The sequence below is a fragment of the Strix aluco genome, chromosome Z (genome assembly GCF_031877795.1).
Source record: "Strix aluco isolate bStrAlu1 chromosome Z, bStrAlu1.hap1, whole genome shotgun sequence".
Classification (NCBI taxonomy): Eukaryota; Metazoa; Chordata; class Aves; order Strigiformes; family Strigidae; genus Strix; species Strix aluco.
In genome coordinates, this window is record NC_133971.1 from 78594232 (window position 1) to 78619531 (window position 25300).

General features: G+C 39.7%; 1 protein-coding gene across 1 annotated transcript; it reads left to right on the forward strand.

Moving 5' to 3' along the window:
* Positions 1–581: 581 nt before the first annotated feature.
* C7 (complement C7) lies at positions 582–24033 on the forward strand. The gene is made up of 18 exons (XM_074812057.1): positions 582–730; positions 1016–1071; positions 1813–1888; positions 2813–2954; positions 3754–3895; positions 4730–4868; positions 5505–5639; positions 6828–7071; positions 7715–7828; positions 8251–8417; positions 9406–9634; positions 10166–10337; positions 10709–10796; positions 12178–12310; positions 13314–13505; positions 15855–15951; positions 20894–21078; positions 22708–24033. Exons 1-18 carry the CDS (start codon positions 725–727, stop codon positions 22893–22895), a joined length of 2505 nt encoding a protein of 834 aa, XP_074668158.1. The 5' UTR covers positions 582–724; the 3' UTR covers positions 22896–24033.
* The last annotated feature ends 1267 nt before the right edge of the window (positions 24034–25300 follow it).

The following is a 25300-nucleotide window of genomic DNA, read 5'->3' on the forward strand; positions in this document are numbered from 1 at the left end:
AAAATAGGGCTTGGCAGAGTGAGGAAGGAGAAAGTGAAGTGCTCGTACTTCTGTAAGATCATCCCCACAAAAAGCCAGGTGTTGATGTGTCATTGAAACTAAGGGCTGTGTACAATTTCAGTAAGTCCTTCACAGGTAGGACCATGCCAGAATTGCCCAAAACTTGCACTCAGATTCGTAAGCTGATTTTCAGTCTGCGAACTGATGCACAAGAATTAGCATGACTGCAGAAGTAGAGACTGAAGATTCGTGATCAAAATTAAACCTTAACAACATCGGCTTAATTCTAGAGCAGCTCTTCCTACTGATACTGGGGACTCAGCTGTGGTGTAGTGTATGACACCAGGACTGGCCTGGGATGTCTGAAAAGTCTTGTTCAGAGGAAAGAAAATCTGAGAGAAAATAAGGAAAAGACTATTGTTCCAGTAAGCACTCTTCACAACTTTGTGCCAGTCCCAGTCAGTAGATCCAAGCCTTGATTTATATGTCTTAAAAACACTGAGCAGCTCCCAGAGCAGGCTGTGTCCCTGGAGAGAACTAGATGGGTTAAGATTAAAATTCCTTGGCAATATTCAGCCTTTTTAGGGAAAGAAAAGCAGAATAGCAAGGCAGAGTGAGGAGAGACATACAGTAGCAGACAGACTGACTGACGCCTTTGGCTGCTGAATTGAGTGGAAGTACATTTTCCCTGGTAATTGCTGGAGATCTGAGTATTTCATCTAACATGAAGGTAAGACAATTGCTTACTTAATTTTTACTGATGAAGTGAATATGTCAAGTGCGATGAAATATTAATTTATATGGATAAATACTTAGTTGAAAATGTAATTGGGCAGTACTGCAAGAAAGAAGAAGACTGAAAAGCAACAGCTTGCGCAACAAAGCTGAAGAAAATCAGTGTGACACTCTATTTCTTAAGCTGACTAGTGTAAAGATTGCAGAAAGTTAGAACAGCTACATGAGCTAACAGAAAAAGCAGAAAAGCAAAGTAAGTTTGCTTTTACTTTTTTTTCAGGTGCTGGGGATTTTTCTGTTGATAGAAGTTTCAGGCTTCTTTTCCATTTTTTCCAGGTGAATATTTCTTTAGTGAATCACATGCTGAAGACTAAGCATGTATAATTTAACAGACAATTTCTGGTGCATGACATGGAGCAGGGCTTAAAGGGGTCTTCATATATATTTCCTGGGAGAGGAGACACTGGTGTCAGCGCTGCTACTGCCAGCAGTGGGGACAAGAGTGAGACATTGTGATGTCCCTTACCTCTGCCCAGAGGAGTCAGCCACCCTTCGGGAAAAGAGCACACAGCTGTGGTGCAAGCCACAGCAACACCTGTCTGTGAAACACAGCACGGCTTACCCCAAGCCACCCCTGATCCCTGGGGTGGGTGTCACCCTCAGTGCCTCCCATTGAGAAACTGGCTGCGGGAAGGTCTGCTGCATGCCATGGCACACACAGCCCCTGGTAGCTCCCTGCAGATCTCCGGATGTGCTCTGGCCTCTTCCTGCTTTGCCATGTGTGGTCTTTGAAGCTTATATATGGTTACACAAAGTTCTTGCTGATCTTCAGGCTAGGTGAGTGTATCTAGTTTCCTTTTTTTTTCAGTGACCAGAAAGCCCAAGCTGGGACTGATTTCATTCTTACACATGAAAGGCAAATCCAAGGAGTTTTAGAGGGAGCCTAATCATACCCCTGTTATTGGAGGCGTGCTTTGCTGTTTAGGAAAGTTTTGCTCTAATGCTTATGGATGGGAATCCCTGATGAATTTCCTCTTTTTTTTTTTTTTTTTAATGCAAAAAATACTACTGGAGCAGCCCTTCCCCTCCAGTCCATTGCCGTTGGAATTCTTTTGGCCCTTGGTCCGAGTGCGATGGCTGTACTCAAAACCAGGTATAGACGGAGACACCTTTTCTGTAGTCATGACTTCATAAACACATGATTTTTTCCCAGTAATTAAGGAGCTGCTTTAAAACCCCAAATCAGGTGTCAGACAAAAGGCCCAGCAGAACGAGAAGGCTGAGGGAAATCCTCCAGTCTGTCTTCAATATGTTCCCTTTCAAAGATTTGATATTCATGTTGTAAAACAATTTGTGTACTTTTTATTTTGGTGATCATTCCAAAAAACTCAACCGAACTGTTCAGTAAACTGAGATGTTCTTCCACTGATGCTGGTTTGTACCAATTCTGTTAATTTTTCATTCATGGAATCATGTCTCAAGGAAAGAAAACTTGGTTGCAAAGTATTAACCTCAATGAAAACTAGGTGATGATTTTACAGTGCAACTCTATTGATGCACAAGACACTTTTGATTTTCCTTCTCATTTACTTTGACATTGCATCAATTAGGAAGGGATTAGTCAAAATTAAAGATGTGCCATGAGACAGTACTTACTCTTTTTAGAAGCAAAAAGTAGCCTATTTGATGTTAGATTTTATCATCTTCCTCAATGACATTGTTTACATTGAAGAACTTTAGCAATTTCATATCAGGCATGATTGGTCCTATTAAAAATGTAAAACAAAACTGAAATTTGTCAGCAGCTTTCTCTTGGTTTCAGTTACATATTAGATTTTTGAACAAACCAGCCAAGCTTATGCATCAGACTAAAGACCTTATAGGTAAAATAGTTGTCTTTCTATTAACTTGAGAGTTTGTAACCATATTGTGGTAATAAGAAGCGTGGTTGTTCTCAGAAAAAATAGTGAATGTCTCTTTTCCTTATAGCAGTAGACCGGTAGCTTGTTCTTGACACTAGTATACTATTCCTGCTTTGCATTTGGATTTTCTAAGATCTCCCTTGATTTGCACTCAGATTCGGAGACGGACAGTAGCAGTTTATGGCCAGTATGGGGGAAACCCCTGCCCTGGGGATGCCTTTGAAACAAGATCATGCACCCCCACAAGGGGATGCCCAACAGAGGATGGCTGTGGTGATCGGTTCAGATGTTTCTCAGGTACCATCCAAGATCTTTTTCACCATTTTCTGGTCATAAAGTTAAGAAGATAACCTTGTTATCTCTGAACTTTAGTAAATGGGCAATGACTTTGCAGAACCCTTGACCTACAGATAAATTTGATTTAGGAGTATGTTTCCTTTTGTCCATCCTCAACTATGCAAGTTTTTAATTTCATCTGGAGTGTTGCAGATAATATGCTGCAGCCCCAGTCATCTCTCTAAGTCATTCTGCCTTACCTATTTGCCCCAGAGTACAGTTTTTTTCATTACGAGAAGGTAATTAAGGAATGCAACCTTAGACATGATTGTTCAAAACTGTTCTAGGCTATATCCAAACATCCTGGAAATCAACCAGGTCAGGGAAACTAATGCTCCCTAAAGCAGTCCTTGTATCCAAGCAGCTCCCATTACCTTCACAAAAAAGGACATCTCAGTAGATAGACGTTTATCACAGAGAAGGATGATAAACATGTTTTGGTGCTACCAGAGAGATAATCACAGTTAATCACAAGTGATAGGGTCAAAGGATGAAAGCTCAGGAAATAAATCTAGAAGTCAACTATTTTGTTATCATAAGCCTTGAATGGCCGTGGTTCCCTCAAGTATACTATACACTATTTCTTTGTGTCTACATTTACTGTTATTTCACGAGCCCTCCCAGGTCCAGTCTGTTCATCATGGGAGTGACAAGCTAATTAACGTAGTAGATAAGTAGGACTTTTGCTTTGATTTTAGATGATTTATTTTTAAAGGAACAAACACTTCTCCTTTCCCCATGCATTTTTGTTCTGATTTAGGTCAGTGCATTAGCAGATCTCTTGTGTGCAATGGAGATCAGGACTGTGAGGAAGATGGTGCGGATGAAGATCGATGTGAAGAGAAGACGACTGTATGTGATATTGATAAAACACCTCCAAATTCAGAACTTACAGGAACAGGGTAATGTTCTGTGCCAAACTCAGTAGCACTGGTGCCAAATGCATTTATATTTTTGTTATATTTACAAACTCTGGCTGCACAGATAGGCTTTCTGGGCCTATGGTAAAATGTCCCATATGCAAAAGTGTTCAGTACAATGGCCTCCATCATGCCAGTGTCTCGGTGAAGCCAGAATGTACAGGCACTTTGATCTGAAGTACAAAATAAAGCTTTCTATCTTTCATTCTCGCTATTGAAAAACATCTTTTAAGATATGAAATGAAACGTCAACCAATAACACATGATCATCAGCATGGAAAAAATGAGCCAGCAATGCTCATTCTTTTTGTTCATTGCTGTTGCATTTAGTACTGTGGATCCATATGGATTTCTTTTTTTACATGCCATCTGCAACCTAGCAAAATCATTATCTTATGTTTCCTTAGTGTAGTGGTATCACTTGATTTGCAATATAATTCAGATATAATACAAAAAACATTTTGGAATGGATGCCCTGTTGTTTCTGTGTTGCCTTAATTGCTGGAACAATAAAACTTAATAAAATCAGTTGTAATAGATATGAATGTCTTAATGTTAAGAGATGCTGGTATGTGTTCATTTTTGTTGACAAATAAAAGCAACATTTTGCTTTCCATGTTGTAACATGCTATGCACAATGCAGTTCTGTGGGTGTAAAAGTCTATCAGCCAATATCCCCTTTCCTTGGGTAAATCAGCTTTTGATCTTAATCTGCAGATACAGCATTCAGTTATAATGGCTCTGTAATTTTTGTCTCCTGTAAAATAATTTGCTGCCTCTCTGTCTTAATGATCTTTCATGTTTTTCTTCACGTAGCTTTGATGCTGTTACTGGTGAGACTAGGGGGAGAGTCATACATACAAAAAGCTTTGGAGGACAATGCAGAAAGGTCTTTAGTGGTGATGGGAGACAATACTACAGGCTGAGTGAAAGCGTTCTTGCTTATACTTTCCAGGTACATTTTCATTAAGCACAGCTTTATACTTGGAGTCATGATTAAAACTGGGAGAATGATACAAACCTGTAGGGTCTCTTGACAGGTAGGCTTCCCTAAACGCAGCTGAATGACACCTTCTCCCTCTCTGCACTCACTTATTGTTTTGAAATACAAACCGTTATATATCTTGCTAAAATGAAAGGCAAAAAAATTGTAATTCCTTGGATGTGATTTCTAATTCTCTCAGACTTAGATTGAATGTAAAGCCATCTCCTTAGAATAAGCAGTGGCCTGAATCACCCTAAGAAATCTTGTATGCACAAGGCTTTTGGGTGCTTTGTGAAGATCTTCCAGAGATATGCTTTGTTTGAAGTCACTGTCTCAGAGATTTTGTCTGTCTCACATTTATCAAAAACATGTCAATCAAACCTTAATGTACTTTACTTCATAACATAAATAGTTGATATACAAATATATAAATTTATATGTAATGCTTTTCCAATAGCATTCAGTACTTTTTCTGAAATCTGAAATGGATTCAGCCTGAAAAACACATCGAATTTTTTGCATCAGGAAGAACTTGCTCTATTCTAGAAGTTATCTTTTTTAACATCCTTTATGAAACTATACAGAATTCTATCTTTCATCTTCTAGGTTAAAATTCAGAATGATTTCAGCTATGAGTTTTTCAACAGCAGCTGGTCTTACATGAAACACACAGAGAGGTATGAAAAATCAAACAGTGGACACAGTTATTCACAGAATAAAATTATGCAACACAGTCAAAAGGTATGTATAAGTTGTCACTGTGGCTTAGTATTTTGCATAAACATTTTCATCATTTTTTTAACGTGCTTTTATAGTGAGATGCAAATATTTATTTTATCCAGATATTTTTGTCACAAAGTGCATGACAAAAAAGTCCCATAAAACCCTTTTAGAAAGAGATCACTGGTTTGTGTATCAATTAAGAAGGGTTGGCTGCTGTTTTTACCTTCGCCATTTTACCTCTTTATTAGTAATTTATTTATTTGCTAGCCGTTTTTCTCCCTATTTGAGGAAGGAAAACATTGGCTTCTTCTCATAATTGATCAGTCTTTTCTGTGTTCTTCTAATGATTTGCTGCCTTTTTTTTTTTTTCCTATTACCTCTGTCAGTATCTTGGAGCGAAAAAATTGAAGTAATTTTGCAATTAAAGTTAATTTATTTTATGATATATTTCCACTAGTAGAACTCCATTAAGAGAGAGATCTGGTGTCTTAAACAGCCAGGAGGTCACAGTGCTTATGCCTCTGACTTATTTAAAAAGGAGCATTAAATAAATAATTTGAGAGTAACTCTCAATTATGAAGTATAGTGTCTATCTTATAGCAAATAAAATCAAGTAACAAATGTATACATTTTATGGCCTCAAGCTGACAGAGGACAGACTCCTTTTACCACACTAGCAGTGTCATATTTTGAGACTTAGCATAACAATATTCAAAAGCAACTTTGAGAGGATGAGGTGAACAATACTGTATAGGTATATAGGATTTTATAATTCAGCAGCATCCTCAAAATGGTTACAGCCCTTTTCAAAGAAAGGATGCTCTAGACAAAACAGGGTGCAAAGAAGGCCTCTCTAGTCCTCTGATTTGCTTTCAGACAAGGCCTGTTAACCCGCTACTGCCAGGCCTCTGGTGTTGGAAACCACCATTAGCTTTGAAGAGTGATATTTTCCTTTCTTTTTTGTCCTTATGCTGGCTTTCAGGTACATCATAGAAAAGAAAGATGTTGCAGCAATTATAAATAAAGGTCCAAAAGATATTTCCTAACTTCAGGGTATTCTTTTTGCATTCAGTGGATTGCTTAGACATATCTAACAGCTCTGTAAAGCTGGTGGTTAGTAGCCAATATAATGTGCATGTTGTCTGGCTAGTAAGAACCACCCTGATGGTGACATGGAGCATGGCTGACGTATTTTCCTTCCCCCAGAGTAAGCAGCTGATGGTTGTTGAGAACAGTGTGGAAGTTGCTCAGTTTATTAACAATCGCCCAGACTTTCTCGCTCTTGCGGAGCCCTTCTGGAAGGAACTGGCCAACCTTCCAGTTGTCTACGAATACAACATCTACCGAAGACTTATTGAACATTTTGGGACTCATTTCTTACACTCTGGATCTCTGGGAGGACATTACAAAGTTATTTTTTATATGGATACTGACAAAATGAAAGCAGAAGGTAGAGTACAAAGAAACTAAGTGAATAAACAAGAATAAAAATTTATTTGCATGTTCTCCCAGCTAACATTTAAAATCAAGTAACTGACTTCTACTAGCCACCACATTCTCTCACGGACAAAAGAAAGAAGATTAGAAAAAGTGCTCAAACCACAACATTCAGTTCTAGATCAACACCTGTGACCTGCAGTGTTCTGGGTAGCAAAGATTTGATAGTTGGTTCAGGACCTGGTCAAGCTAAACTTGAGTGCTGGTGCCAATCTAAATCTCAAATAGTGTTAAAGGTTAGAAGTTGCTTGGAGATGAAGGTTGAGTAAAACTGTGTAAAGCAGAAAAAATTATAAACAGAGCAAACACCAGAGTGACATGTATGATGGTACTCAGTGGGAAGCAGTGCTATAGAATTAGGGACTGCTGAGAAAAGTGATGAAAGAAACAATAAACCTTTTACAGATACACCTCCCCATCACTCAGCCTCCATCCATAAGCTTTAGCAACGCATGGACCTTCCCACAGGATGTGCTGGTTAGTTGTCTTCTAATTTAGGCATAATACTTCATGATATCTCAAGTCAATGGGAAACTCAGAAATTAATCCAACACACTTTTTGTGTACAGTATTGTTAATGGATCAATTATCTGCAGGTATGAGCATAACAGACATGTACGAGTGCACCACATCAGGCTGGAATGCATTCATTGTGAAAAAGAAGAAAGTAAAGTGCTCCAAACTGGATGAACTGCTACTGACTTCTTCAGGTAAATGTTCAACAGCGACTCATACAGTTGTCATGTCTCCATCTTTCATCTCCTCCTAAATAGCTGTTAAAATGAGAAATAGGTATTGATAACTTTGTTGAACTCCATCTTAACACACTGAACCCAGACAACAAGTGCCTTGTTTAAAAGGCTCTCCAGTACTCATCAATCACTGCTAATGCTTTCCCAGTATCTAGCACTTTTCTGAACACCCTAAATCAGGGCTGCCAAGACACCTGCAAAACTAGATATTTCTTATATATTATCAATATAGGAGCTCTTGATCCAGACACAGATTGTTGATCTGCACTAATGAGTCCTTTCACTACTTGCTAGCATAGCTTTTGCATGTATTTTTTCTATTTCTATTTGTAAATATAGCAATGCTGGTATTTTCTGTATTTCCCATCCTGAATCTACAGGAAGCAGTGGTAATAAGATTAGAGGAGATCCCTACATAGAAGGAGGAAGCCCAGGTGCTGTTGCTGGCCTTAGTTATCTAGAGCTGGATAATCCTGCTGGGAACAGTCAGAGATACTCCTTTTGGGCCAGCTCAGTGACAGACTATCCCAGAGTAATTAAACAAAAGGTAAGGCTTTTTTCCTGAAGCAGAGATGAGCAGATGGGATCACCTCAAGGGGATAAATGATTAAGCTATAGTGGTTGATTAATTAGGCTGTAGTCTGCAATCATTTTGTTTTCAGATCACTTTATAAAAAAGAAAAGTTCACGGGAAGAAAATGCCATGAAGCTAACGTGATCAGCTGCATCACAAATCTAAGTCCTTTGGCAGGTCAATGCCTACTATCTTACTGAAGACTGCTTGAGTGACTTTAGTGGAGTTCATCTTAAGAATAGAGGGTCACCCTGCTATTGGAGAAAGCCCAGATTTGAGATAGCCCCTTACCTGAAATGCATATTGGCAGGCCTGTGTGGCTTCCACTCAGCTTGCCAACTTCTGTGTATCCTTTTTATCCCTCCCTCTTCTCTCTCATCCAGAAGTTTAGCATAACTGGAGATTCTGGAAGCCAGTCACTTCAAAGTTGGGCTTGGCCATATTCACTGCTACCTTGTCTAAGTCCTTTTTGTGAACTGTTCACAAATTGAAGAATGGCATAAACCCAAAATATTTCTGTCAGAAAGGTTTCAATTAAATGTAAAAGCACAGAATATTGTAAAATAAGAAACAGAAATGCAAAATGTTTTCGCCTATTGTTACCTTCAATCACTGCTCAATGAAATACCATAACGGGTTTTTTAAATGTCCAGCATTTAACACTGAGAATAACTAGGTGAGAATTCAGGTTACTGCACATTGGTGGTTTGTGTTATACTTTTATCTCAGCTGTAATCTCATAGCTCAAATACGTTTAAATTACCACTAACTTTAAGGGTTGCTGTTAAACAGAGCTGACTTTTCAGAAAAAAGCTAATAGCTAGCTAGTAAATTAGAGCATCTGTCAACTCCCATGTGCAGGAGCATACATCACGAATTATTTTGCATGTTGAAATGTGCTTATAAACTCTTATATCCCAATTATAAGTATTTAATGTAAATGTTTCTCTACTGTGTGTAGCTAACACCATTATATGAGCTGGTAAAGGAAGTACCCTGCTCCTCAGTCAAAAAGCATTACCTAAAACAAGCCATTGAAGAATATATGGCTGAAAATGATCCCTGCAAATGTCAGCCTTGCCAGAACAGTGGTGAGGTGGCCGTGGAAGGAACTCAGTGTGTGTGTTACTGCAAACCCTACACCTTTGGAGCAGCTTGTGAGCTGGGAACTCTTGTGCAAGATCAGCCAGGTCAGCACTCTTTAAACTTGTGAGAGTTTAGAAGTGGCAAAGTGTGCTCTCCTGCTTCCAGAGTCATTTTGCCCCACTGCACAACCTGAATGAGTGGCTGATGTGCAGTGGCTGATTGGGTCAGTTATCGCTGCAGATATACAACATAAGGAGGGTCATGTTGAGCCTGAGTCTTTGCTTAACGTGTCCAGACACAAGGAACTTAACAAAAGACTGTTATTGTTGTTAAACACAGTGGACAATACTAACCACTCAAAATGAGTATAAGTAACTTCAAAAAATTTTGCCTTTTAATTTTGTTATTAGTTGTAGCTAATAGCTATTTTTATGTTCTCTCAGACTCTGATGACATATAGACTGTGGAATTATACTTGTGTAAAAGGCAAGTTTGGGAAAGGTGAAAGATTAGATCAACACAATCTGAAATTCTCTGTAAGGGCACAGTTTGGACCATCACTAGCTTTGAACAGCCTGTGCCTTTAAACCACCTACAGAGTGGTTTAATATGAAATACTCCCAAATGTGGCATAGGTGGTGTTGATGGACACTGGAGCTGCTGGTCTTCCTGGAGTTCTTGTTCAGGGGGAAGGAAATCAAGGAGTAGAGCCTGTAACAATCCCTCCCCGCATGGTGGTGGGAAGACCTGCGTAGGAGAGCAGCATGAAAGCAGACCATGTGAAGATGAAGAGTTGCAGCATTTTCGGTAAGCAGAAAAAAACAGTTTGAGCACCACTACAGGAAGATTTAAAAATTTATTTCAGAAGGGAGCATAAGCTATTGAATTTGGGAAGAAGATCACTTACTGAGCTTTCATATTTAAGTTGAAACAAAATGAAATTCAGAAGCTGTGAATCTGCTACAAGGTAAGAGTAGAAAATGGGGTAAAAGCCAGTAAACTTGACACCATTCTATTTAGCACTCTCTCAGATAGCCTGGCAGTGCCTGATTTAAGTATAATTGTGATGTAAATGTGACTCATAAGAGTCTTGAAAATGGGCTTCACTGAGAAGTGTAGAATTTTGAAAGGAAGGGAGACTAAATTCAAACTAAGTCATACTTTTGTTTGCTTCATAGCTTGATTGAACCACATTGTTTTGATCTATCCATAACTCCTACAGAGTTCTGTTCACGTCCTCCTCTCTTGGAAAATGGATTTGTTCAAGTAAGTTATTTCTATTACTCTCTTTTCTGTCCTATTCCTACCTGCAGTGTCTCTATTACAGTTAATACAGATATTCACTTGCAAATTTGTATTTATCTTGGTAAGCTTGGTATCAGAGCTACTGTATAGCAGCTCTGTCAGCATTTCTCCCTGACTGAAGTTTACATGACTTTAGCCAAGATTTCTTACTAAAAATAAAAGAAAACCAAAAAAGCCCCACCCCTAAAACCAGAACAAAATCTTTGCTTTTCTGGACCATGGTACCTACAGAGAAAAGTAACCTACTTGTTCTTTACCCTATACACATATTAAAAATTTTCTGAGTCACATGAATTACATATTAAAGCACAGAAAACTAGAGAAAAAACAACACAGAAAGTAAACTGTCCAAGCTCATCCTGCAAGTCCATAGCAAAATTACAATCAGATTTTAGGAATCTTCATTCTACATGCTGTAACTCACCATTGCACTTTCTTGTTCCCTGGTGAAACTATGATCTGACAAGGTATTTGGATGACTGTAACTTGGGCCTGTTTAGCAAGGGAGACTAAATTCCTCCCTTGGAAGAATGGATTATGCCTTCTGCATGTTATGAGGCTGTCTAGAGTCTTTTTGCCCAATAAATAGATAAAAGGATTAGTTCAAAATCCATTAGTTGCCTCTGCACAACTGCAACCTGAGGCAAGATCCAAAATTTTGTGCTCCCTCTTTGCCAGTGATTTTTTTGTGGGTAATCAATAGTCATCTCCTATATTGATATTTTGGTTCACAAACAAACCCTGCAATTTGAGGAGTACTCTCAATTTTTCATAAGATCACTCCTTAGAAGAGAGTGGGATATAAAATGAGAAAAGACCTGTGTCTTCAAGTCCAGCTCTTTTGAGTGGCCATATCACATTAACCTTTAGCAAGCTGATAACATGCCATCCTAAGAATTAGCAAAGCCATATACTCTCCACTGATCCCCCTGGAAGGCTGTTCAAGAGCTTATGTTCCCCCTCTAATGCTTGATAACAGCCATATTTGCAGTCAGTTTATACACTGTTAGGAAAGCACAGTTCCATCACTGATGTACCACTGCCAGACCCCTGTCACAGGTTATCTTCAACTCTGACCCTCCCTTTGCTCAGTTAAGGTAGCCCAAATGTTCTGTATTCTACCAATTTATTTGCAGCATCGTCTCCATTTTGATCCCATTTACTGACTATTGATAACCAGAATTGCCCCCAGTATTCCAGACACTCCCAGCAGTGCACTGTAGACTGGTGTTAACACTTCTCACTGTCCTCAGCTACCGCATCCCAGAATCAAAGGGAGTTCAACTCTGCTGGTGGTTCTTAGACTGTATACTCAAAATTTCACCTGTTCTTTTTCTTTCAGAATGCTGAGAACTCATACCCTGTTGGGAAAAGCATTGTTTATGCTTGCAAACATGGATATTCTCTTGTTGGTGATCCTGTTGCTAAGTGTGGCAGTAATTTACAGTGGCAAGTTGGAGACAGATATTGCCAGGGTATGTCTAACAGATTCTTGGTTTGAAATACAACTCCATTCCTGAATTCCAGTGAAACATCTCTGAACACTGCTTTCCAACAACAATGGGGGAAAACACACACCTGCATTTACCAGTTCCCTAGGCATAATCAGGTCTAAATTAACTTTTATTTTATACCATATATTGTAATACTGAAATAGAAACATGACCATAAGGTCTGGTTTTAAGGAAGGCTGGAGGTAAGCGAGACTAAATTCCAGTCCAGGAATTACTTCCTGCAGAAACAAACTTTGTTGTTTAATTCACTCCTGTGGCTATATCCAAGAACCATGGGAATGAGTCTATGTCTAAAGCCAACCGAGGAAAAGGTCCAGTGGCAGCAGCGGCAACGACTGTTCTTTAACTGCCTTGTAAGAACACAACTCCAAGGGTCACTTTATGTCTTGGATGATCTCCTCACTTCACTCTTTTTCTCTAACCTGGTCAGGAACCATTAGGGTTTCTTTTTTCCTCTGCATATTTTATTTGTGAGTCAACCTGGAGCGTGATCATACAGACTTGGGAATTTCCAGACCTGCAGTTCAACACCATCCTTTCCTCCTTCCAACCAGGACTGACTGCCCACAAATGCTAGTCCACACTGTTTAAATGCCATCTCTTTGTGTATCAGTACATGGTCTCCAAGGATCCTGTATGTATGACCTCTCTCTTCTAGGATGTTACTCTCTAGTATGAACCCTCTACAGAAACATGAGTCCTAAGAACAGAGAAGCCCTCTTCAAGCTAGGGCTGAACCTGCAGGCAGTGGAAGAACATATTGTCACTCTGTCCTTGCTATTGCACATGTTTGGCTGGTGTGATGAGTTAATATCCTGGGCTAACATGGTTGATATGTTTCTACAGAAAAATCAGCTAATCTTACCATTCAATTTGTTAAGGAATGTAGGAGAAGATAAAATGTGTGACTGCTTTCTGCAATCCACTGTTTCACTGTGGTTATCTCAAATGCTTCAATCCTTAGAAACTGCTTGTCCCCTGCCTGTCCTGGAGTGGGGTTTGCAAGGAGAGCCATGGAAACCTGTGTATGAGATTGGTGAGAGAATAACTCTGTCTTGTCCACATGGTATGCACTTAGAAGGGGCACGCTCCATTCTGTGTGAGCCCAGTCTCAAGTGGTCTCCTGACATGAACACTATCCAGTGCAAGAGACCAGGTAAGCCATTGTACTCCTCCAAGTGCAATGCAGGTGTTTCTTTCCTGGACAGACTATGGCTTGTATAGTAAAAAAAATAGACAGAGTTACAAATTATATAGTGATAGAGAAGCCATACTGAAATCACCATCAGGAAGCACAGAAAACAGGAGTGTGTGTTTTCTGTGGGCTGTTCAAAAAAGATGCCCTAAGACATTTCTTGTGAGGTTTCCTTACAGCTTTTTGCTTTCCACTCTGCTATTGCTATCAAGTATTTTTACTAACAGTATTTTAAGAGATTGCCTGGGATGTATGCTGCCTATTCTGCCACCCAAGTGTACTTCATTTTCCACCTATGTTGTGTAATACCACCACCATGTGAGCTGCACCTTAGAGATACAGCTTTCATATCTGAAAGCTGTTCAGCGCACCATGGCCTCTCATGGCAGAAAACGACAGGGCTGACTGACTCCTTTTGTTCATCTGACAGTCACACAGTGGATATGGAGTAAATCTTCAGGAACTGGAAGCAATGGGAAAAGGCTGCTTCAAGTTCATTGTAACAATTGTTTAAACTGTGGGTTGATACTGGCAGGCACTGACAGAGAGGGAAATGGGCTATAGCATACAGCGTCTCTAAGTCATCTTTTCCAGCTGTTGGAAGGCAGGTGAGGCTTTCTCTTGAGCACTCCTGTGATGCTGATCAGTGACATACAGGCATCCAAGCAGCTTGCTGCTTCAAGCCAGTCGCATCTTCATGCGATATGATGTTCTCATATCCCTGCAGAGACCCTTGCTTGGGGACAACTGCCACTACTGTAGAAGACTAGGCATGTCTCCTACAATTCATGTCTGTCCTCTCTTTATCAACCAACTGCTGCCTGAAGGTGCCTCAACTGAGGGATGGGGCAGGTGACAGTCAGACCTCAAAAGGCAAGGGTCCTGTGAGTCATCAGCCACTGTGTCATATCCATATGCACAGGAAGCATAAGAATTTCAGAAGGAATAACATAGCTGTACATAAACGGCTCACTGCTGCTCAAGTGCTAAAGTACCAGTCTGACATACTGTTGTAAATTACTCCTTAGGCTCAGCCTTAGTGACTGATTTTCATCATTTTTTGTTACATCATGTATTCAAATTCTGTAGTAAGTAGAACCAGTTTCAAGTACTTCCCTCTTTAGAAACAGCTTCTGCCTGATTGTATGGGAGCATTACTTTAGTACAAAAGTTAAAAATCAAAAAAGGGACAGCAATTAGATTAGAATAACAATTAGAATGACAGTTAAAAAGCAAAGGAATATAAGATAAGAAGGGTAAAAATTAAGAAGATAATGTATACACAGACACAGTGACACATATTTTTGGATGAGAGTATTTAGTCAGCAATAGTGTCGGTAGTAGTCAACTATACAACCAACAGCTCTAGGGGTGGAGACAATGCAGTGATTTTTGGCGGAAATTTCCCCTCTGCAGGCAGATGGGTACGCCTGTTTTCTGCATTGAAAATTCTTTTTTTTTTTTTTCACCTTCTCTGGCAATTTCTGCCTGTCTGTTTTGCTTGGCAAGTCTTAATCCATAAGGGAGATTTAAAAAAATTTTTTTTAGGTAACAATGTTCAATGGTATTAAAGTTTCATGTAAAGTAGGAAACTACAGAAATCTATCTAAAAAACAAATCAGGATAAAGCTTTCTCAGAAAGTGTGTCCGTACAGATTTAGCAAAGTCTTGCCATTACTTGACACAGAAATCTCCAGAGGAATGTTTAGCAAAGGCCTATTTCATTTTCAAGCTTGGAATACAACTGCACTCAAAGAACAGTACGTGTGCAATCACAAAAATTCCCCAAGAATCACTATTGCTTTTATTTTTAAAGTTAGTGCAGATTGAGGACTAGTGATGGAACTTGTAGTTTTCATTATCATCAGTGTATAAAGATATTCATGTTCACATTTCTACATACGACTTTGGAGCCTTAGACAGTGGTGAAGCCAGTAACTCTGAAACCTAATGATAAAGCTGTTGCCAGTGATCATTCAGCACTGCTAAATTTATCAGAAAAAACCAGCTGCTGCAGAAATGAGATGAATGTTTAAGCTTCAGCATAGTACCTGTCTCCTTCCATCTGACTCATGACCCGTGGATAAATTACTGAACAGTAACTTTGCAAAGTGTATCATATCTTTTTAATAGTGTTGATTCCTTCCACACAGTAGATGCTTTTATTGAACATGCAGGATATGACTTTATGTCATGGTTGTATAATTCAGTGCGTTTTAAGCTCAACTGATAGGATAATTTCGGAGTAGACCTTTAACAGCCCTTGTTTTTCTGACCCTTAATAACACTGTCTGTGTTCTTCTACTTCAGTGCCCAGTGTGAAACCAGAAGTGACAGAGCCTAAATGTCAGCCATGGGAGAAAGTGCATCAGTTGCAATGCGTGTGCAAAATGCCCTATGAATGTGGGTAAGTTCAAGCTGAATTTGACAATGACTTTCTCACTTTATTCAAGACCAATTAAATTTTTTAAGTCTTCAGTCCGTGACAGATGAGAAAGCTTTACTCATATGAGAAGGAGGCATTGTACCTTGTTTGCTTTACAGCTCAATCAATGTCCTGTTCATCACTTACCTGCCTTGTCAAAGCTGTCAGTGGGTTTTAGCAGTGATGGAATTTGGTTGGATGACAGAAGGTGAAGGGATAATTTCAGCTCCACTTGATCTGTGAAATAGATGGAAAAAGATAAAATGATATTTTGAAGATTTAGAAGATTGACGATAAGTTAGAACAGAGGCCCTTGGGACATAAAACATCAAAGCAGTAAGCTAGTGAAATAAAGCAGATTTCATTTCCCTGCTGAGAGACTGGAGAATTATGAAAGGCACAATAATCTAATCTCCCATTTACATAGCAGTTTGTACAGACCAGTCACATCACTTTTCCTGACCTCATAACTTTCAGACCAGAGTTTATTTTTTCCTGTTTGATCTAAGCCTATATTCTGCAATGATCGATGCAGGAGAAATGTAAGGAAATGAGTAACTCTCTCAGTTCTTTGTTAAACATGGAGGTAACAGAACCAAAACAGAGGAGTAACAAGAAGACACCTGAGATCACCTGGAGCTGATGGCCAGATGTACCAAAGAGCTCAGCACTCCAACATCTGGGCTGGTTTTGATAGACTGGATGAAGTCTCCTATAAAGTCATCACAGGAGCTCTGGATATGAAATGTGGCCAGGCTTATGCCACAGCAGGTGCTGAGCAGTTTGGAAACTCTAGCATAACATGCCAAATTTGTCTTATCCTTGTGTAGTAGGCAGAGAAATCTTTGTTGCCTGAAGTTATTTCAAGGTAGCACTTCTCAGTGGAGTATGTGTACTTTCTGTCAGCCATATAGTTCAAGAGTGCCCTGCATGGTTACTCTGGTTCTAAGTCAAAATTACCACACTTTGAACATCTCAAAATTAAAATTGGTGAGCTTATTTCAGTTTTTTGTAGACCACTAGACACTTCCCTAGGGTCTGAACCCATTGTCTTGCATGCAAAGGTAAGTGCCAGGTTTGTAACAACTCTGCTAGGACTCTATTCCTGTGCTTAAACACCTAAATATTTTAAATAATCTGGTTCTACTCTTTTTGTGTCAATACTCATTAAAGTGAGGCAACAATCCCTCCTCTGGTTCATGGGTGTGTTGAGGTTAGTTACGTAGATAATGAGGGGAGTCCACAGTGCTAGGGAAGGCATTGGGCAGAGTCACAATAACCTTGTAAGTTAAATTGATTACGTTCACTTATGCATTCAGGCTTCAGTTATAACTAATCTACTACTTGCCTGTTTCTATTTTTTATAATTATGTTCAAAATGGCAGGAAGATAGATAACAGTCATTTCTGTTACCTGATGCCATCTTTTCACTGTCTTGAAATAACACATCTAATAATAGAAGGATAAATCATCAGCTGTCAAAGCAGACTAATCTGACAGCCTGTTAAGGCTGTAGGAGTAAGGCATATAAGCAGATCTTGGTCCTTCCACAGAGAGCAGAAGTAACTTGGCTTGCTTTGCTGTGGCAGTGACCTTCAGCAGCAGCCTCTGCTTGGAAGAGAGCTGGGAACCAGATTTCGTGTGGGAATTCAGGAACATCATGGTTTCAGACCCATCCTACGTCCTTTCAGTTTCCAAGAGACTAGCAACAAAGACTTCCCAGGACAGCACAAGAATCCTACAACAGGCTGGTGTGGGGTAATTTGTCCTTTGTTATGTGTTGCCTTAGGCCACATCTATCCTCATCGGTTACAGCAAGGTAATGATTCTGAGCACCAGAGCTGCTAAATTGCTAAAGCAGAACTTTGGCAAGGGTCAACTACTGGATAATTCTCAGGCACAGTGCAGGAGTTACTAGGGATCATTCCAGTCTCATGCAGTCCCCATCTTTTGGGGGAAAAGAGAGTTCAACAGTATGAACACCAGCTATCCAGCTATTCTGTGTGAATTGGCCCTAGTGCAAGGAAGGGGTCAAAGCACAGTTAGTGTGTTAATTCAGATGAAACCTCAGTCTCCAGTAGCTAAAGACTATCTCCACAGTGAAACATGAGATTTGATAACTTTAAAATACTATCTCCTCTTTTTTCCTCCAAATTTATTTGTGTAGCATCTATGTCTCTCTCAGAGCTGTTGGCCTGTGTTGTTATATTAAAACTTACGGTGTTAAATATAATTTTAAGAAGTTAAAATAATTACCAGCATGATGAATTTTTCACTTTTTAGTTTCACTGAAAGTTGCCTGCCTCTCATTGTAGGTGAAAGGGAGAGAAGGTATTTGCTGACTTACATATGCTATTTCATTTCTTACAATATGTGTTTTAGTAAAAAGCTTGTTCTTATACAAACCTTCTTTTTCAGATAAAAGGTATTGAATTTCTCACATTCACTTTACACGATCATTCTTCCTTGCCTCTAATAATTTTTATTGCACTGCTGTGATGCTCCCAGCCCTGTAATATTCTTTCTCAGCAATAGTACAAATTATTAATTTTTCTTATGAGGACAGATTCTCCATCCTTTTTCTTATGCATCTGAACATGTTGATTTCCACTGGCTTTCTCCCAGCTGACCCAGATATAGCAAATATGTGGAGCACTCTCAAGACAGTTTGAGGCATTATACCACAATGAGAGACTGGCAACATGGACCATGAACTTCCCGGGTTCAACCTTTGGCAGCTGGTTAAAGCAGCCTCCCTCCCCTCTTTTGGCATTGCTAAAGTGGTGCAAAGCAGACAGATCAGTGCTCTTGTGTCTGGCCTTAATCTTTTCAGCAAAATTAAGCTGCCTTGTGTACATGATTTTGACATTAAGACTCAGATATTGAGATTTATCACTCAGGCAAATAAAGAAGGCTTCTGAACAATTTTAAACATAATAAACAACTTAATTACAGATTAGATGCTTTCCCTGGATCACACTTTGTTCTTCCAAATTTATGATGATATTTAAAGATGAAGTTTTTCTCATACCTCTGTCTGCAAAGATAACTTTCACATTATAAATCAGCACACCACTAACACATAGGCTGTGAAGCCAGACAAGCAAACAATGTAATACAGACAGATGCACCAGCTTCCTTTAGCAGCTGCTTGGTGCTGCATATCCATTGGGTTGTCCTCTTGTTGTCCGTCAGAATATGAAATGTCCCTCAGAAATGAGGCAACAAACTTTACTAGAGATTTAGTGGCTGGTATTTTGACTAAGCACAGCAGTTAAAGGACTCATTGCAGTTGAGGACGCTAACTTAAGTAGGAGATGTCATACAGTTAATAATTTTTGAAGACATATTTGGTTGCAGTTAGATGCAGCAAAGTTTTCAGGCTCAGCTAATAAACTCTGTGCCAAATTTTAAATATCTTAAAGGTACACTATGTTACAGGTAGTTTAAGGTTTCTGTAAAGCCAGCTCTTTTAAGAGGCTTCAAAACGCTCTCTCAAAGAGCCAGTCCCAAAGCTTGGACCAGGCACTTTTCCTCAGTGTCTTATTTATAGATCTACCAAAAACCACTTCCTAATTCCCAGGAAAAGAAAAAAAAAAAAAAAAAAAAAGAAAAATTACCTTAACACATGGCCAGCAAGTAAGCAAGATTTGAGTCAGGACTTTCTTACTAGACCTTCCCTCTTCCAAATTCCTCTTCATTACCCTGATAAGCTACTTTCTCAAGGACTGTTACCCTCTCCTTCAGGCAGTCTCCTGAAGATCATTAGGGCCATTTCCCTGTTCATCATCAGACTCTCCTCCCCACCAAACACCTGTTTATCAGAGGTTGACTCTCAGAACTGACCCATTAGACACTAGAATTTTCTGTTGGGAGTGTTTGTGAGATCAAAAGGAGGACCTGTGCTGAAAATAAACCTTTGGCACTGTATTTCAAAGCTCTCCATCCCCTGGGAGCACGTCTCTGCTTTCTCATACCCTGCCCTAGCACCTTACTTGTGGCTGTAAAGTGCATCGAGGAATGCACAGGCATGCCCTTCTCCAGAGAGGCACTTTTTTTTTGTTCACTTTGCACAGATGACACTGATTGCATTGAGAACAAGTGGAGAAGCTTGGGGTTTGAGATTAAAATCCAGAAATAATGGAAGGGCTTTTTACTGCCCTCCTACACTTACAGCATGAAACAGAAATGATGACAATTTCCTGGAACTGTACTCAAAGCAGACATTGTTTAACATTGTCCGAGAATTGTTATTACCATTTTTACAAGCTCATTTTTGTGGGTGTTAGAACAATATCTGAATTTCAAGAAATAAAGAAGCAAATTCCCTGGATAAATAGAGCAGATTTTTCATAAAATCTATGTGGAGATGTATGTGTATTTTCAGAAATATCTTTGGTCTATGATGTTAGATCATAACATTTTATTTAGCAAAAGCTGAGGCTTTTAAAGGACAGCAGAGAAAAGGTCTTTATATTTTAATATCTTATAATTAAGAAATACTTGGAAAATATTTTAATATATGTGCATGTGAATATATCATTACATGTATATGAAATGTTTTCTCTGTATGTACTTAGGTGCATGCATGTGTAATATATTAGAGAATAATTGAGATCTGAGCTCTTTTTAATTAAAGTCTCACTCTCACTGCTACTGAGGTCAATGGCAAATACCCAGTAATATCCCTGCCCTTCAGAGGGAACAGATCCTGGCTCAGCTGAGGTGCATCCTGTGGAAAAGGAAGGAGTTGGAATTATTCACATGTCTATGTCTCGAGTTCCCTTGCTGAACTTTTAGTATGTACTTCAATGAACAGGGAAATTGGAACTGGACCGTGAATGTTTTCCACTCCCTCAGCAATTTTTCAGAGGTACTAAGATAAAGCACATTTAAATAGCATGATCCCTGGTTTTGTTTTCAGTCCTTCCCTGGACACCTGTGCTACAGACCAAAGAACCAAGAGAAACACACCTTTAACTGTTTGCAAGATGCATGCCTTGGAGTGCATGGGCAGAAAATATTCTCTTACTAATGCAGAAAACTGCAGAAGACCTCATGCAGCTGAAATACCGTGTGGATCATGCCGTTCATGGGAAAAATGTGATGGTAAGAGATTCTTCACAATTGTAAGCAAAATCAGTTTTATAACCAAAATGAAAGCTTTATCCCCAGTTACACATTAGCTGAAGGTCTGTCCTGGTATAGTATCTCCAGACCATCTCAAGCACAAGGCACTGCTAAGCTGGTTCAAACCATCAGCCCGGTGTTTGGTGTCCAAACATGGCAGGAAGGTCTAGGAAAGCCATTTACTTTTGTTTGTACTTCACTGCCTATCCCCAGTTTCTCATATTATGATCAAAGGTGAATGTCTCTTCCCTCAGAGGAAATAGTCCCAGTCTTTTGCAATCTGTCTGAAGTGGAAGTTTTCAAATTCCCTGATCTAATTGCTCTGAGTGTCCTGCACTACATTGCATTTAATGGAGGGTTGCCAGAAATGGGAAGATAAAGAAGAAAATTAGGTTTTTAGAAGTGCCCCAGATAGTGGCACAGTTATTGTCATGTTTTGAAAATAAAAAGATTACTTGATATGAGTTCATCTGTTTCGTCTAGCAGGATTGAACAGACAAAAATAATAACAAAAAAAAATCAAAACTGGCTGGAACTTCAGCAAACAGACAAAAAAACCCCCCCCACAACACCAAAACAAAGACACAGTTATGAAAAATAAATCTCAGATGGGATCTTCTTCTTATCTGATTAATTAGCTGTTGTCACTGATACAAAAATGCACATTTATTTGTAGGAGTAGATCCTTTAATCTTAGTGACACTGCCTGTATGTAAATAAAGATATCAGTTTTAAGTGTCTGAATGATTGGTTTGTTACTGTCCAAGGACAGATCTCTCATCTTACATGTTCTCTGGACTCAGAGCAGTACATACATGAACTGGTTCAAGCAGTAACATCAGAGAAGTCTTTGAGAACAATATCTCAGGCACCTTGAGCAAGCTTTTCATACAAACACAATCAGTCTCTCTGAGCAGAGGAAGCCCCAGCTGTGCACCAGTCATTTCCACTTCTAGTTTTTCCACTGAACCTGAATATCATCTAATGTTACTTCTGATTCGGAAAAGAATCATGGAATCGTAGAATGTTTTAGCTGGGAAGGGACCTTTAAAGGACATCTAGTCCAACCCCCTGCAATGAGCAGGGACATCTTCAACCAGATCAGATTGCTCAGAGCCCCCTCCAACCTGGCCTTGAATGTTTCCAGGGATGGGGCATCTAACACCTCTCTGGGTAACCTGCTCCAGTGTTTTAATCACCCTTATTGTAAAAAATTTCTTCCTTGTATCTACTTTGAATTTACCCTCCTCTAGTTTAAAACCATTACCCCTTGTCCTAACACTACAAGATCTATTAAAAAGTCTGTCCCCACCTTTCTTATATGCCCCCTTTAAGTATTGGAAGGCCAGTATAAGGTCTCCCCAGAGCCTTCTCCAGGCTGAACAACCCTGACACTCTCAGCCTGTCCCCATTAGGAAAGGTGTTCCACCCCTCTGATCATTTCTGTGGCTCTCCTCTGGACCCCCTCCAACAGGTCCATGTCTTCCTTGCACTGAGTACCCTCCAGAAAATTGCTGGCAATACTACAGTTTTGCTGGAAACATTTTAGTCTGTTTTTTGTTGAGTCAGATGCCATTCTGACTGTTTTTCCTCTGTGCTTTTGTTTAGTGCAATCAAACAACTGTATTTGTGATGAAGATGGGCCATGTGAGCAGGGAGGCATCCAGATCTGTGCTGAAGTGAGCGGCTCTGCTGCCCGTTGGACCATGACCGAGTGTGAGGCTGGGCGGCTCAGATGCCGGGGGGAGACTGTCACCGTTGTCAGCATAAGGCCCTGTGATGTAGAGAACAAATAAGATATGTTATGGTTCATTTTGCTTATTGCCACAGGATATGTCAAAATGTGTCAACTCTTGGGCAGGACATATTTCGAACCTTGCTCTACCAAATGTAAGCTCTGCTGTGAAGTCCACTTCATTGGCTCTGATCAGCACTGAATCAGGGTCTGAGGCTCTTCGTTAGTCAGAGTTGCACTAGCCACTACCGCTCATGACAAGGCTCTTGCTTAGATCCTGGACTTAGCACTGGCAAGTTTACTTCACATTTCCATCAGAATTAAAAAATATTGCTGAAGTGCAGTTGCCAAAGTAGCATTTATGCGATGGATTACAGTGTCTGACGTTGTAAATACATTTTTCTTAAAGCCACACAAACATATACATTCACTGAGTAGATTTAGATTGAAAATAAAAAGAATAAGCTTTACAGAGTAAGATGTATCATTCTTCTCTTTTGATAAAGTAGCTTCTTCTTACTATGCCTTGTTCATTTGAGCAAGCAGTATGCACAGCATTGAACCTGTCATTGAGCCTGAAGCTCTTAAAGGTCAAAACAATGTGCATTAATAGCAATGAGAAGACTTATATGCTTGCAGCTTCTTGTACACAGATGCACTTAATGAAAAATCACCATTTGACATTGTCATAACTATCATCATGAGATACATATGTAAACACAGGTAACTCATTTGTATGTCACATGTATTTATGTTTGTGCCACGATCAGTTTGCTTACAGACCACTGCACACAGAAGCCTTCTACCACAGCAAAACTTTCTCAGAGGCAGCTATTAGGGAAGGTGTATCTTCACAGAAATGGAGGCACTCCACATGCAGTCCCCCTGGAGATAGCTTTGGACAATCTCCTAAGACTGTTTCTGAATAAAAGAAGTCTCTTCCACTCCTTACACAGCTAAGCATGCTGTCTAGTGTAGCCAGTGACATCTTTGCTCACATATTGTGTACCTTGCAAGTCCATTCAGGTACCTGTCCTGGCAGTCCAATCTCTTCTTCCTGTTCTCAGATGCAAACAAGGACAAAGGAGTGGATAGCAAGTGGGTGATCTAGCAAGTGCAATACTATTGGCAGGAAGCCTGTATGCTTTTTAAGAGACAGATTTTATTTCTTACTATCAATAAATACCTACCAGATGAAACACCTCTCTCAGTTGTCATGTTTGAACCTGAAGTTTCCTTACATAAACCTTACCCTCAGCTGGAAAAGCTTTGCTTTCCATGGTGCTGGCAATGAGGATTAAGCCAGAACAAAAGAGGTATGCTTTCCCTTGGACACTCTCTCTCCTGGGGGCAGCTATGTTGGAAGGGAAGGCTGCCACCGCACTAACTGAAAGGAGCTCCTGACCTTAATGCTGCCTGGAACTTAATGGCCCTTTTTTGGGTTTTGAGCAAATCATAAATTTTTGTGAATAGCTTATAGCTGAAAACAAGTAGACAAAAAGCCAAATTAATTTAATCAGTTATTTTGTTCTGCATTATTTGCTAAGGAGTAGCATGTTTGGAGAGCAGCCTGATGTTTGCTCTTTGGTTACTCCCAACTCTCCTGTCCACAATTTTTAGCTTTTTTCTTGGGGCAACTGGCACAACATGTGATCAGACCATATGAGCCCACTGGGTAGCAATAGTTTCCAAAGCTGCTGGAGGCAAGAGATAATTACCTGGAAATTTCCTGATAGATAGCACAGAAATAATAGTGGCTTGGTGATTCATGTCTTCAAACCCTGGGAAATTTAGAAAACCAGCACAGGGCCTCAAGAAATGTTGAGAATTCCTGCTTAAGAAACAGTTCAAAAAACCAGTAAGGTTGCCTGATAATCATCTCGATATATCAGCAGGAACAGATCTCCACATCCATAAAATAAATTAGTCTGAGATAAGACAGACAAAATATTAATGAAGGCTGAATTTCAAATGTTTCATCCAGTCCCTGACATCTCACTGTTTGTCTGACCCGTCTAAATCTTCACAGGGATCCTTTTTCTCTCCTTTTTCTTTCTAATTATCCACGCTATCTTTTCCCCTCCTACTTGTTAGCCCAGTCATCTCCTTTTCAGCAGACACATCATAGACCCTTTCCCTCCTAGCTGCCTAGGAGAGCTGTGGGTGTCCAGCAAGATTTTGCTCCCCTTTGTGCTGTGACACTGCAATCCTTTCCCTGCCTGACTTCTGCCACATACTGTTTTCAGTCTTGTATCTGTCTAGGTCAGAAAGCACTTCAGTTCCATCATCCCTTCTGAAAATCTGAGGACATCTTACAGCATTTTAGAACAGACATGATTTTTTTTTTTTTTTTAAACAACCAGCTGACTGTCTAATGCTGCTTGGGAGGGAGGAAGAAGTAAGGAAAGCAATATGGCTACTTAATGAAGGAAAACCAGGTTCATGTAGGACCAGTGGTTGGGACGA